At 36.6% G+C, this 16,285-nt stretch overlaps 1 protein-coding gene across 3 annotated transcripts in view; it reads right to left on the bottom strand.

Moving 5' to 3' along the window:
- ZFPM2 (zinc finger protein, FOG family member 2) overlaps nucleotides 1-16,285 on the bottom strand; it is a 489,523-nt gene that overhangs the window by 381,628 nt on the left and 91,610 nt on the right. For 2 of the 3 annotated variants that reach the window (XM_025393837.1, XM_025393839.1), the window contains exon 2: nucleotides 13,051-13,209. The exons of the other annotated variant lie outside the window; for it this stretch is intronic. In XM_025393837.1, coding sequence (XP_025249622.1) covers nucleotides 13,051-13,209 — 159 coding nt within the window. The remainder of the gene's footprint in view (nucleotides 1-13,050; nucleotides 13,210-16,285) is intronic. 3 annotated transcript variants of the gene reach the window in all.

Here is a 16,285-nt window from a genome sequence, read left to right as displayed (position 1 = left end):
ATCTCTATTGCTCTCCTTGCATGCTCACCAGGCTGGTGTCGCTCACATGCTGTTCCCTCTACCTGAAACCCTATGACTTCTTTTTGCCTAGTTAATGCCTCCCCAACTTTATTCCATCTTAAGTGTCACATTCTTTTTTTTTTTTTTTTTTTTTGAGACAGGGTCTTGCTCTATCACCTAGTCTGGACAGTGTTATGGTACTATCACGGCTCACTGTGGCCTCAAACTCCCAGGCCCAAGCAACTCTTCTACCTCAGCCTCCCAAGTAGCTGGGACCACAGGTATGTACCACCATGCCCCACCAGGTTTTCTATTTTTTATTCTTTATAGAGATGAGGTCTCCCTATGTTGACAACCTGGTGTCAAACTCCTGGGCTCAAGCAATCCTCCCACCTTGGCCTCCCAAAGTGCTGCAATTACAGGTGTGAGCCACCATGCCTGGCCAAGTGTCACATTCTTACATTTTATCTGACCTTCCTCACTAGATCAAACCACCCTGCACCATTTGCATGATTATTTTATTAATGTCTGCCTCCTCACTATAAGGTAAATTCTACGATATCCAGGACCTTGCCTGTGTTTACTTACCACCGTATCCACAGCATGTCTCACATGTCTGACATAGCAGGTGTTCAATAAATACTTACTGGATAAGCTAACACAGGAATGTTGAATGCACTGACTGCCATTATGCTTTCATTCATTAATTATTCTAATAACCAAGCAAAGCAAATAAAAGCTATCCATTTTACATAAACTGAAAACCCTCCATAGTAACATAATTTAGAGTTGGGCATATGACCACCTGACAACAAAACAGAGGCTTCTCTTTTAGCGTGGACCATACCATAAAAATAAGTTGTGGGCCAGGTGTGGTGGTTCATGCCTGTAATCCCAGCACTTTGGGAAGCCCAGGTGGGCAGGTCACCCGAGGGCAGGAGTTTGACTAACATGATGAAACCCAGTATCTACTAAAAATACAAAAAAAAAAAAAAAATTATACAGGCATGATGGCGGGCACCTGTAGTCCCAGTCACTCAGGAGGCTGAGGCAGGAGAATCGCTTGAACTGGGGAGACAGAGGTTGCACGGAGCCGAGATTGCACCATTGCACTCCAGCCTGAGTGACATTGCGAGACTCCATCTCAAAAAAAAGAAAAAAAAGTTGTGGACAACGGGATGCAAGGCAGAGAGTCCTGTGGCCACTTCTGGGAACCTATTGTTACAGCTGCACCTAATCCTAACAGAGTTTCCACATCTCTGGGAAAAAAAAAGAATATTCTAGGTCCCATCAGTCTCCTTCTAACTCAGATGCACATCTAGCTTCCAACACCAGAGATAGTCCCAAATTAGTTATCACAAGATGCATTCAGACTATTTTTACTACAAGGTCTTCCAACAGCGTCTCCTCCCTTAGTGCCAGCAACAGGTTCTTGGCTGCTGGTGATAACACCAGAAAAACATAGATAGTACCCACAGCATTTTCCAGAGTTTCAGAAATGTAGACATTCTTTCCCTCTCTCTTCATTTTTTAGCATAGCACTTTCAAAATCAGGCTTTTCATGAGTATCTGTGGTCTCTTTAGGCAAAGGATAACTACCCTGTAATGATAATAGATTTGGAATTCAGGTATCTAATATAAATACAAACTCTTTTTGTGCATCTGTTTGGTTTTCCAACAAATTAGGAAGTTGAAAACAAACTTAACATTCTTGATCCTGGTTGTCTCCTTTGAAGATCACTAATACTTACAGGTACTAAAATGGGTTGATTCAGGCTTGGTGGAAACCAAAGCTTATACAATTCAGGGGGCCTCCTCAAGAAAAAGAATTCAAAGTCCCACTTACAAAATTAGGTGCAGGGCCTTGGGAGGAATCTGTCCAAATGAGGAGTTCTGAAGTTTAAGCTTCATTAACCTCATAGTAACCACAGTAAAGGTCAGAACTATCTTTCTCAGATAAACGGTACTGCCCCAGTGCTCAGGTGTTCCGAAACCCCTGTCAAACAAGCCTCAGAATTTTGAAGCAACACTTAATATTTATTTGAATTATCTGAGTTTCAGAATTGTCCCACACTGTTTTGAACTGTCCTAGGTTCATCATTTGATAGAAAAATAATTAAAGAATTGTGAAATAAACTAAAAAGGAGAATGAATAGATCTAATATATTTGACAACGTTAGGTGTGAAAATAAGATGCATACTACATACTTTTTCAAAATGCATTCCTTTTATTAGTAATTTGATATTTTTAGGGGCATCTTAAAAGTCACCCAACACAACTGCCAATATTGTAGAGAAAACACATCTGAATTGGGTTTTCCTTAGCATATAAGCTACTTTTCCTGTCCATTTTTTTTTGTATCATTTTGCATTTTTGTAGAATTGTTTCCCATTAAAGATTATTGTATTTTGGTATTCCCTTTAGGAGTCAGCCACAAATACAGAATATAGGAGTACAGAATGCACAGATTAAATGAGACAGATGTGTGCTGGTGAATGGTTTCCACATTAGAATGATGCACATTACCATAAGGAAGCTTGGAAGTGAATGCATTGCTTCCTTAATCAGCCCAAGTTTAACACTATTCTACATATATATATTTATATATATTTCCTTGTCTATCTTGTGCACATGTTTTCTTTCCTTTCTTAGATCACTGTATCCTTAAGAAATGAGAAAATTATTTATGTAGTCATCTTTCTGCCTCTATACATGCAGGATCACATATGGTCACACATACATATCCATGCTTACAAGAAACAGGTAACATAGGTTCTCAGTATTGGTTAACTTGCCTGGGCCATAATTTGCATCGAAAAAAATTACAATTTACCTAAGACCTAAAATATGCCGTCTTGAGCTAATCATATAGCAACAATAGAAATTATATCAAATCGCATTGTTAAATACGTAGAAAGCAAAGTGTGTTATATATCTGTATGACAGATTTCCAGCTTGGTAAATTTATATCATTAAAAATAATCCTTAAAGAGACCTTCCTTTCTGTCAGAAAAATATAATCACAGCCTACTGTCTGTGCAATTCCACTTTCCATCTCTGCTATGTGCTAAGACTTGTTAAGATACAGCCACTGTCAAGTTTCAGAACAGTTCCTTGTCTAATCTTTCTACTTCTCCAGATCTTTGATATAGAACCTGTTAGAATGCATTGCTTACTTTTCCAGTTCCTATGTTTATCTCACTTCCACTCTTACCATCTGTTGTACTGCATTTCCTTCAGAAAAGTGAAAAGTTTTCACAGTGCCCAGAGCTTTCCCTGCAAACAATGCCCTTTTCCCCTCTTCCTTCCTTCCTTTCTTCGTTTTTTATTTAGTCTTATTTTGTGTTGAGGTCAAACTATTTTAAAGAGTTCACTTTGCAAACATTTCTACAAGGCTGAAGTTCTTATCCAAATAGTTTTGATGGATTTGTAAACATTCCTGCCATTTATTACTGGCTTCTGCCCAAATACACACATTTTGGTGTGTCCTCACTCTTTTAAACTACCTGAAAGCAACATCATAAGAAACAGGCAGTGAGAACCTGTAGCTTATTGCATTTCTTTAAAACAAGGCAATATAATTTTCAGTTAGTATAATGAGACTAACGTGCTTTCAATATAGCCCCCTACATTATATCAAAATCCCAACTCCACTTATTGCAAAATGGTTTATATTGACAGAGTCTTTCAAGAAGTACCAAAAGATAGAAATATTTTAAGAACATCCCTAATTCACTTAGGTTAGCCTTTTTCTTTATTTGGTTTTGTAAACACCCTTATTTTTGACTGACACATCATGTACAATTAGTGTTTAATAGAAAATGCCCAGTAAAAATACCTTGAAAAAGTGAGCTTTATACTTCATATATCCAACCTTCTTCAGATGTTTTCCTCTCCCTCCTTCTACAAGAGTTATATAACAGTGGACATCAGGAAGCAAAATTAGTTCTCTATTTTTATTAAGCACCAGTAATGCAAGTTTTCATTCTGTGTTAGTCTTTAGCAGTTTTGTTGACTTTGGCCAAGTTGCTGAGCCTCTGGAAGTCACAGGTGAAAACAGCATCTACCGTGTAGGACAGTAAGTTGATTAGAGATGATACATATACAGGAAGATGTCTGACTTTCAGGAGCAGTCAGCAAATGAACGTTGTTATTACCATTATTAAAATTATTATAATTGGCACATAGCCCTAATGCCAATCTCTGGACTCTCACTGAATGACAAAAACAGAAGCTGAAACAGCAATCTGCATCCTTTATCAGTATTTACTTTATTGGTGCAACACATTCAGTTATTTTTACTTGACCTTTTAAGAACAACAAAAAAGTGGCTGAGTTTATTACTATAATTAAATTCATCGCACCACAGCTTTCTACATTTCCCATTACACAGTCTATGTTTAGGCCTACCAGAGTAAAGATATCCCATCAGGTAATAGATGGACAAATGCTTTAATATTGCCTGTTGCTTCTCAAATGATAACAAAAGCATTGTGAGAAATTTTACTTACTAATAAGAAAATCTACATTTATGTGAGAAGATTAAGAGCTTTTTATCAAGTTTAATACGCCTCAAAAATACCTTTAGCAGACTGCACAGTTGAGATCTGTTGGTCAGCTCACAGAAAGAACAATGAATTTAGTTTGTCATATGCTAAACAGTAGTACATATTATCATATGTTACTCACATAAATGACCGTGGGTCATTTCAAACATTGTATAAAAATTAATCACTTTAATTTGGTTGCAATTATGATGATATATCTGAAATGAGAGATGAGGTAAGTAGACAAAGCTTTATCTGACCCTTATACAGAACACTGAGTCATGAAGCAAATTTTTATACCTTCAGATTCCATCAAAACCAAGAAAGTGTTTACTCTTATAAGAACAGAGTTCCTTCACATGCTCTCCCATTTTTCCAACAATTGTGGTTTTTTAAAAAATCAGTCTCATTCCAAGCAAAAACTATGTTTTGGGACTTTTAAGATGGCTGTAAAAGAGTGATACCACAATGTCATAAGGTATAAATTTTTTCAATCTCATGAGATAAAAGCACTTATAGGACACAAATTTTTTTTTTTTTTTTTTTTTTTTTTTTTGAGATGGAGTCTCACTCTGTCACCTAGGCTGGAGTGCAATGGCGCGATCTCGGCTCACGGCAACCTCCACTTCCCGTGTTCAAGCGATTCTCCTGCCTCAACTTCCCGAGTAGCTGGGACTATAGGCACACACCACTGCGTCCAGCTAATTTTTGCGTTTTTAGAGACGGGGTTTCACCATGTTGGCCAGGCTGGTCTTGAATTCCTGACCTCGTGATCTGCTAGCCTTGGCCTCCCAAAGTGCTGGAATTACAGGGTGAGCCACTACCTGGCCTATAGGACACTATTAACCTCTATGTTTACATTCTAAAAAGTATTACTTCTCATTTTGCATTGCTAGATGATTTACCTAAGAAAAAGTTAATGATTTTAAAATAAATTTCAGGAAAAAGAAGTACTGAATCCAGGAAAACAGAGGCTCTGCCAAGGAACAATAATGTCATGTGGAGGGAGGGGGAGGTGGCGGAGAAGGGAAGGGAGGTTCCTGCCAAGCAAAGCTGGGGGCTGTTCAATCGGCCCTATCAGTGCTCCATCAGTGTCTCCACTCCAGCCAAATCCAGAGAAAACAAGGAGTCAAAGATTCAGGTCAATAAGCTTATAGGCGATTTGCACAAACAGTTCCTCCAGCAAGGTAAAAAACAAAGTCATATTGGCTTTTCTTTTTTATTCTTTCTCTTTGAACTCCCTGGTCCAAACACACCCTGGAAATGTCAATGTTATATGCAAGAATTTAAAGAGCTGAGCTTCTTAATCCCGTTAAGAAAAAAGGAAAAAAGTTGCCGGTAAAGGTCCCCTTCCTTATTGAACTCAAAGTGATTATGGTAGAGCTGTCTTACGCAGATTCTGATTCCAGTTACTCAAGCATCAGAGGAGGCAAAAACATGTCATTAAAGGCATAACCAAGGAGGAAAGAAAGCATGTTCATTGAAAGGTTTATAAAATATAGCGAAATAGACTTTCTGAACTAAAAATAATAATAAAATGAACATAAGAAACGAGGAAACAAAATACCATGATGTTTGACATGGGATCAAATGAAAAACAACGGTTACTACTCCCACAACCAAAACTGCATAAATATACAGTTTAAAAAAAATTCTTGGGCCGGGCGCGGTGGCTCAAGCCTGTAATCCCAGCACTTTGGGAGGCCGAGACGGGCGGATCACGAGGTCAGGAGATCGAGACCATCCTGGCTAACACGGTGAAACCCCGCCTCTACTAAAAAATACAAAAAACTAGCCGGGCGAGGTGGCGGGCGCCTGTAGTCCCAGCTACTCGGGAGGCTGAGGCAGGAGAATGGCGTAAACCCGGGAGGAGGAGCTTGCAGTGAGCTGAGATCCGGCCACTGCACTCCAGCCTGGGCGACAGAGCGAGACTCCGTCTCAAAAAAAAAAAAAAAAAAAAAAAAAAAAAAATTCTTTTCGTTAAGACTCTAGATAAACTTTTGTTGCTTTACCTTAACATTCAGGCACCAGGGGCAGGGAGGGATTAATGCCAATAACCTCAACTTAGATTTGTTACAAGTAACAAGGAGGAATATGGCTTTTCCTCTTTATTTCTTAATCTTTAAACAAAGCCACAAAACTACAGGAACCAACAGAAAGAAAGGAGGATGGGAGGAGGGGGGAATATTTCAATGAGCCTGGCAGCCTATTGGCAGAAGAAGTTGAGTACAATGACGAAACTGGTTCTACTTCTCTGCCCCTCGATCTTTCTAATTCAAGAATGTGGAAAGACAGAAAACACAAACCCAACTCTGCTATTGTGGAAGGGAACAAAGTGACTCATATCATCCTCAAACACCCCCAAACTGCTGTTCTGGAAACCACATTAATGAGCTACAGATGGAGTCTCATCAAGTCCTTGGCTACAGGGATAATTCTGATTGGGGTTATCTGTATCCCCTGACAGCTTTCCCATTTTACCTGTTTCAGTTTCCTGCTTAACCTTTCCTTTCTGCAGGCCTTTCTTCTCCAGGCGTATACACACTGTGTCGTGGCCATGTCTCGTCTCCCAGTCTTACCTCAACTCTCTTCTGTGGCTCACGCACTATAGTTTCTTTCCACAGTTCTGTTCCCGAAGGCTTCCATAGTGGTGGGAATCCAACAGATTCCAAGAGCAGCAAGTTCTACAGGTGTGACAGTGCCTCTTCTGCTCCCCAGCTCTCTGCTGTCCTCTTCTGGCTTCCTGTAACACTAACCTCATAGGTACTACAGACTTGACTCAGTACAGGAAGCTCATTCCTTTCCCTCAAGTCTCCAGTCAAAGTTCACCTTCCCCATCACTCTATGAAATAGCATGTGTGTGCACGCTATTTCACCCTACCAACTTTGCCTGTTTTATTTTTCCTCATGTTCCCCTATCTCACCTAACATTATAAAAAGTGATTCAACTGTTTATTGCTTCTCTCTCTCCTCCTGAGAGTGGGGATTGACTTTTGTCTAAAGCTGTATCCCAGCTCTGAGAAGGAGGTCTGGCAAAAAGCAGATGCTTACTTAATATACGGGTTGAGTTGTATTGAATTTGATCTAGTGAACATAAGTGAAAGTTCTGACAGTCCTATTAAGTATCTGATCTGTTTGCTTTTGATTGGTATTACTTACTTCTGGGGCTAACACTAAATCCAAGTCTGAATAACCCAGGTTTTTATTCTATTTTATTTAGTATGCTTTACATTTTTTATGTTAAAGAATCTTTAAAATAACCTTTGTTTTCTGCACACTATGTGGACTCTTTTTGAATGCAGTGAGAATTTCCACTGTTACACCATGTATCTTTCCTTACTTTATGTATTTCCATCATGACCCCTCCTTTTAGCCCTAATATTTCCAAATTGAAGACTGCTAATTTCAGTTCATTTTTCTAGGGCATTAATTACACCCAAGTATGTCTCTGACCATTCTCCATATCTAGATGCAAGGACGAGGCACAAAGATTTTTCGTCTTCCCAAAGCAACATTGATAGCATCATTTTCCATTCTGGCCTTTGTTTTAAAATCATAACATCAGTCAACAATTTGTAAGGACCCTCTTTAACTTTCCTGGATAATCATTGTAGATAATTCAAAGTTCACGTACATGTAGTTTCTTTGGGGTTATCTTGTTGTTCGTAATTCAATAGGTTTTGGGGGAACAGGTGGTTTTTGGTTACATGAATAAATTCTTCAGTGGTGATTTCTGAGATTTTGGTACATCCCTCACTTGAGCAGTGCACATTGTTCCCAGTGTGTAGTCTTTTATCCCTCACCCCCCTCACTGAGTTATCTTTTTTTAATAGCACTACATTCTACTAGCATCCAGTGACACTGACCTGATTCTTCATGTTCACATATTTTGTGACATTCTCCTGGAATTTATCCCAAAACATGTTTATTTCACTTTACAATTATTAATTAGAACCGCTCCATGCCAACCCCACTCTGAAACTCACTGTCTTTGAGTTTACCCAAGAATTGCTCATATATAGGTGTTCCCACCTGCCAATAGTGACATAACTAAACTCCCAAGGTTGCTTTCCAGATCACATATATTTCAGTTCATATTGATTTGCTTAGTTCTACAAATACATTGATGTACTTCCATGTCAGGGCACATAAACCAGAAGAAAGGCAGACAAAATAACTGAATCAAAAAAATTCAGTACCACAGGAAATATATAGCACTTATGGACTGAGTCTTGATGTCTTCATCATTTATAAATTCAAGGAAATAATCTTGCTTGTTTCCTTCCTCCCAGAGATACTGTAAGGCAAGATGCCACGTAATCTAAACTCATAAACAAAAGAAGACAATGTAAATTGAAAGCATTGCTTTATATTTTGCTAAAATGTTTAAAATCTAAAAGTATCAAAGTAAATTTCAAGTAGCATCTTTTTATAAACATAGTTCTTTTCATTTCTTTGAAATGAAAAATTGGAACATGAAATATGCAACTAATCCAAAATAAAAAGAGACACAGGAAATGCCAATAGAATTGCCAGGTTCAAATTTTAAGCATGCAACTATAACAAGGGTATCTCTGAGATGGATTTATATAATTAAGAATTTTATACATTAACTTTAACATAAAATTCTGACCAACAATCTTGGACATTTCTGTGGAATCTTACATTATACAACTGATTTGGGTTTTATGTAATCACATGGTTTATAATGACTAGAAAGTTTACTAATATTAGTAAATGCAACTTTGAGACTTGTAGAAAAACTTGCCCTTCAACAAGAACACAGATAATATCAGTGTGGAACTGAGAAAAGTATTACAATAATAAAGCCATTGAAGAACTATAATTTTAGTTAATCACTGAAAATATCCTGTATAATACAGATGCTCAATTTCAAAAGGAAGTAGAAACTTCATGATAAGCTGTCTTCAGAAATGTACAGAGTTTTTCTTTTTCTTTAAAAAAGTTATGATAACATATGATTGGTTTTATACAAAATCCAGTTGCTAAAATATGACGAAAAATATGTAGTAACTCTATGTGTATGCTCAGTATGCTCCCCTGATAATGTGTCAAAATATCTTGTTTAGAGAACTCAGACCTTCTGGCCACATTTTTTGATCTGAACTTTCAAGCTATCCTTTGTTTAACAGAAAAAAAACATTCAATGTACAAAATCTTTATGCTTGGGACCCACATAAGTAAGTAGGTCACGGGTAAATTTTGATCATGGGTAGCCTTTAGACCAAGAAACTTTCCAAATAATCCAATTCCTTTTCTAGTAAATATCAACAATTTTTAAGTTGTCATAAATGATTTAAACCACGTGCAAAAAGTATGTTTCATTAATGAACCCAAGATATTATTATTATTATTACTATTACTATTATTATTTTCTTTTTGAGATGGAGTCTTGCTCTGTCACCCAGGCAGGCGTGCAGTGGCTCAATCTCGGCTGTAACCTCCACTGCCTCCCGGGTTCAAGCAATTCTCCCTGCCTCAGCCTCCCGAGTAGCTGGGACTACAGGCACCACCACCACACCCGGTTAATTTTTGTATTTTTAGTAGAGATGGGGTTTTGCCACAGTGGCCAGGATGGTCTCAAACTCCTGACCTCAGGTGATGCTCCCGCCTCAGCCTCCCAAAGTGCTGGGATTACAGGTGTCAGCCATCGTGCCCGGCCTAAAAATATTTTTCTTCAGAGGAATATGTCTTATTTGCTTTTCCAGTAATGACACTGGCATTGTTAACCATTTAAATACTTCTAGTATTTTTTTTTTTTTTTTTTTTTTTGAGATGGAGTCTCGCTCCTGTCACACAGGCTGGAGTGTGGTGGCACGATCTTAGCTCACTGCAACCTCCGCCTTCTGGGTTCAAGCAATTCTCCTGTCTCAGCCTCCCAAGTAGCTGGGATTATAGGCATGCGCCACCACACCCGGCTAATTTTCATATTTTTAGCAGAGATGGGGTTTTGCCATGTTGGCCAGGCTGGTCTCAAACTCCTGATTTCAGATGATCCACCTGCCTTGGCCTCCCAAAGTGCTAGGATTACAGGCGTGAGTCACCGACCTGGTCACTTCTACTCTTTTAATTGCTAATCTGTCCTCTTCCTCACAATTGGCAATAAAATATAATTATGTGTCACTGAGAAAAATTGAGAATTTCAACAGAAAGATTAGTTTCTAATTTTCCAGAGAGAAAATATTCTCTTTCCATTGTAGCTAATCAACTTAAGTGAAGAATGGATAGCATTCCTTGCATGACCTCAAGGGATGAAAAATCTATCAAAGAGTTGTCTTTCCTTTGTACCAGTTCCAACTGACTTCAGTGGGAATTCCCTGGTCATACATTCTGTGAGAGTAAAATAATGAAATTATTTTCCTATCAATAGTAATATTGCTATTTATCCTGACAAATATCATGTGAAAATAAGAATTATTATTCCCACCCATTATGACCTTCTACTTTCAAACTAAACATTACAGAATTATCTTATAATACATGTAGGTTATATATTATTTAATATGGTCTCTATATCATATACTAAGTATTATTTTATGTACATCTGACATTAAACATTTTTCCAACTGTTTATAAAATAATTAATAATAATATCTACTGAATCCTGTTCAGAACAATTGTAATTTAATGTTTTTTCTTAGTTCCTAAAGGCCTGTCATTATTTTTCATGAGTCAGGACTCTGGTTAGTACAGCTGGAGTGACTGTCCTAAGACCACAGTTACATCATCATGTAAGCATTTGCCATAAATCTATTTTCTCCCAGGAAATTACTACCTTAAAACTTGGAGTTCTTTACTCTTTTATTAAACATAGCCCTTAACCAGAGATCCTCCCAAAATTTGCAATTCATACAGTAATACCTATCATACTGCCTTCCTGGATGAATTAAATTGACAAAAGGTATGAATCCATACATTAACTCTTTTATCCACCTTCTAACTCTCAGCTCCTCTCTTTATTGCAATATCGCAACATAAGGTAGGTCTTCTACAATGCACAAAAGGATATATTTCCTAACAAGAAAAAAAATTGAGATGTCTTCAAACATAAATTTAAAAAATATCCATCTCCAGCCAGCTTAGATTTATTGCCATAGCTACATATCATCAATAAATGGTTCTAGCAACTAAGGAAAATATTAATTTGGCTTGAAATCTGAGTCAACACTAGGAAAAGAAGCCTATTTTGTTCATACTTTTCTCATTTTCAATTAAAAATCTCTGATGTAGGAGACAAGGACCATGCTACAAGTCATCTTGAGGTCTACATGATTAAGGAGATTTTTTTGAATTTCAGTGTGTCCAGGTGCCACTCTGTTTCCACAGTTTTAGGGCCTGGGGTTCTACTGACGACAGGGATGGGAGCTGACTGACATCTTTTGTTTCTGACATTTTTTGTTGACACCATCAACAAGAGAAAATGATACTGGAACTTTTAATGATTAAATACATACATGGCCACCAAGATACGCGAATTGACATTTTTTTGAGAAGCTACAATGGCATTCTTGATTTGAGACTATGAAGTCTGATTAACATATTCAAACACACACACAAACAAAAAGTCCACTTTATTATATTTATCTGCCTAAGAAACAAACATGTCTGAATAAAAATGGTGCATACACAAACACAGACATACAGAAACAGACATACACTTCCAGTCAAGCCCTCTGCAAAAGCAGCTGTTCTAAACCAAGGAAGTGATCCAAGCATTTGTGAAAACTGTACATTGGTGCAGGAGGAGATAAAAGACTTGCAAAACAATCAAATAAAAATAAATATATAAGAATCATGAGAAACCTTAAACTGACTTATGAAAAAAGTAAACAAATGAGTATATATGCTCCATGAGAACTAAGTCACTGGCAAGGCCATCTGGCTCCAAGTCATGGCTGGAAATAAGTTGCGATATGTCTCAAGTGCTTCTTGGATTATATTGTTAATGTGTCAAAAAAGTATCTAGAATGGAGAAAGAATGTGTATTTTTTTATTTGACAATATCCCCAAAGCACCATCCTCACTGTTGAAAGTCAACATTAAACACCTAAAGCATTCGGTTTTCAAAAGGAATGAGCTGGAACCTTAGTTGAGAACTCTCTGCCTCATTCAGTGCTAATATTTAATGCCTAATTTAGTGCCTTGCAAACAATTAACATTCAATAAATTCTTGTTGAAAGAATGAATGAATAAATGATCAACATTAAATATATTACAGTTAATTGGCCAATAACATGAAGAATGTGCATAGTTAATTGGCCAATCAACATGAAAATATTTGTTTCAATAGAAAAAATTACTGGTTATTAGAGTGGAGTTACTCGTGTCCCTCGAAATAAAATTTTATGTTTAAAAAAATCTGTACTTGTTTTCAGACGGTTGAATTATCGGTCAGCACTTTGAGCACTATTATGCATTTTTTAAAACATTACAAAATCATTTAAGTGGACTCACATATTACATCGAACCATCAACAATTACCTTTGTTACAAAAGTATTCCACTTCTTCACAGCTCAGATTTTCAGGCCCAAATTCTGTGGAAAAGCCTTCCTCCAATGGAAAGTCTCCTTTGGAGATGATGTCTGTTTCCTCTGATGGACATTCTTCTTCCTCATCTTCAATGGCATCTTCAAGCGGCCCTTGAAAAAGAATCAGGGACACTGTACCAAAAATATCCAAGGAAGACAGTGAAATAAAATCCTTAAATAGAGCCTTTTTTTTGTTACAGTGGTGAGAAAAATAATATACTCTAAGCAGTACCACCAATGGGACTCACACAAGATAATGCTACATCCGTATAGACAAGGAACAATGACCTATGATGAAAGATCCAAGGAAACCAGTGTCAGAAGTTATAACATAGAAAGCAACCTGCATCTCCATTGCTTCCCCACCCCCAACTTCAAGCCCCAAACTTATTTTTTTGATTCCCTCTTTAAGAGCAAAACTGTGCACTTTATGTTCATTTGTTAGAATTAACTGCCTGGTAAAGAGTACAAGTCTCTTTTACACTGTTGTACAATTTTACCTGAGATTTTAATAAAGATTTAAAGTAATTGAATGCATTTTAATTGAACTGAGATTTTAATAAAGTCTATACTTTTAAAAATCCATCTTAAGAGTGGATTCTGAGAAAAGATTTCATTATATGTGTTTGAGGCTTGAAGAAAAATTACATATTTCTCTCCCTGATGAAAGCATAACCCTATTCATAATTAATTGAATTTTTTCTGAAATGAAAAGTGGTTTTCTAATGAAAAAATGTAATTTGTATTTATGTGATACTTTTTCAGTAATAAAAATACAACTCCCTTGGAGAGAATGAGAGTGAGGGGCGCTACATTAATGGACCTATTTTACTGAAAGGAAAGGGAGGGCTGGAGTTGTTCAGACCGATCTGAAGTGGACTACATGGGAATACCACTGGGCTGATTGTGAATTTCTGACTGCCTCTAAAGAATCGAAGTAACCAACTCATTTTAATAAGTAGAAACTGCATTTGCTCCCAAAGAAGTGATGTGGCATTTTATCCAAAGAACACAATTATGGTAATTTGTACTAATTGTCACTCATGGCAGCAGTCTCATCAGACAGGCTAAATACTCAAAGGCTCAGGCAGCCTCTCACTCTCACTTTTTAGATATGTGCTAGGAAATTTCCAGGGCCTAAGGAGCAATCTTATAAATAATTTAAAATAGTACATATACTACAATTTTTATATCTATGTACATAAATAGAAATAAGTATCGTATCTAGTGTTTCCCCAAAAAGTAATTGTCAAAGGATTCAATTAATATGACACTTTGGCCTAGACAAAATAATCGGATGGGTTTAAATGAAGGGACATCCAACTGAAAATTTCTTGCAGAGTCTCTTTGTCCTTTAAAAAATGTGTTTTACCCTTCATTCTTCAAAAGGGCAAATGTCAAGAAAAAAAGGATGCCCTAATTCTACTCTGGTCATATCGTGTTTTATTATACATTCTGTGTGCTCAAGGTAGAGGGTTAAAAGAACCATGGATTTTGTTTCTGCACCAACCACATTCAGAAGTCATGCATCTCATATTAGATTTTATCTTATTAACTGTTTCAAGTTTAAAATGTATAATCTTTCACCTTTTAGAACAATTATGTCAAAGAGCAAGACAAGCAAAGATATATAAAATAGTAATAATGTAAAATATTGCAATCTTTAAATCATTTATTTGATAAATTCAAGAGATAAGTTCAATTATTAATGCTAAGTCTAATGAGAACTTAGCATTAATAGACTACATGATTTCATTTATGTATTTCATTTTGTATATATACCATAATACATCCATGTAACAAATTTGTTGTTATAATTAATAGAATATTTCTTTTTTTCAAAAAATGTAATTATAACAACAAATTTGATCAAAAGAAGACATGAGCTACATCATTTGTTTCATGTAAGAGTTTCAAAGCACTTTCTATTTTTTTATTTGTATAATTTAAGGGGTACAAGTGCAGTGTTGTTACATGGATGTATTATGGTATATATACAAAATGAAATACTATTCAAAGCACTTTTTTACGTGATCTTTAAAATAATCCAGTGAAGTAAGTATGAGAATTATGACTATTTTTATTTTGCAGATTTGAAAAATGAAGTTCAGGAGGTTAGTTAACTAGAATAAGGTTTCCAACTGACAAGTGAAAAAGTTAATGTGAAAATTTAAGATTATTATTATTTTTTGAGAAAGGGTCTGGCTCAGTTGCCCAGGCTGGCATACAGAGGTGCAATCACAGCTGGCTGCAGTTTCAAATTCCTGGGCTTAAGTGACTCTCCCACCTCAGCCTCTGGAGAAGCTGGGACTACAGGCATGAGCCAAGAGATTTTAAAAATACTTTTAATTAATATACTACTATGTAAACCAGTCTTTGGTAGTTACAAATGCATTGCTTCAGAAACAATTTTAAAACATAGGTAACTTAAAAAATGGTTAATTCCTATTAACATAATTATTTATTCATAGATGCTTAATGATCTCATCTTTAAAAATTGAAAACTGTCTTGTTGCTCTTCTCAAATTACTGAAAGTCAACCAAAATACTAGACCCCTCCCCAAAGTCAGAAAGATAGTCTTATAGACTTATCAAAAATAAAATTACTATTATTTTTATTTACATAATTTATACTCACACTACATCAATATGTAAAGTAACTTTTAATATCAGTTTTAACAGAAATTACAATATATATTTCTTTTGAAATATATGCTTCTTTTGGAATATATACTCTGAGTTTTACTAATGAAAAGTAAAGCTCTAACAGATATTTTCATACATAAAATATGAAAAATAGAAAAAGAAATTCTTTTTTTTCTGGATGCTCTTCAATTATAAAAGCCTGTATATAATAAAAAGAATGTATACGGCCGGGCGCGGTGGCTCAAGCCTGTAATCCCAGCACTTTGGGAGGCCGAGATGGGCGGATCACGAGGTCAGGAGTTCGAGACCATCCTGGCTAACACGGTGAAACCCCGTCTCTACTAAAAAATACAGAAAAACTAGCCGGGCGAGGTGGCGGGCGCCTGTAGTCCCAGCTGCTCGGGAGGCTGAGGCAGGAGAATGGCGTAAAAACCCGGGAGGCGGAGCTTGCAATGAGCTGAGATCCGGCCACTGCACTCCAGCCTGGGCGACACAGCAAGACTCCGTCTCAAAAAAAAAAAAAAAAAAAAAAAAAAAAAAA

Source organism: Theropithecus gelada, chromosome 8 (genome assembly GCF_003255815.1).
Source record: "Theropithecus gelada isolate Dixy chromosome 8, Tgel_1.0, whole genome shotgun sequence".
NCBI lineage: Eukaryota > Metazoa > Chordata > Mammalia > Primates > Cercopithecidae > Theropithecus > Theropithecus gelada.
The sequence above is the reverse complement of the archived record's forward strand: the minus strand, read 5'-3'. Positions and strand labels throughout refer to the sequence as shown.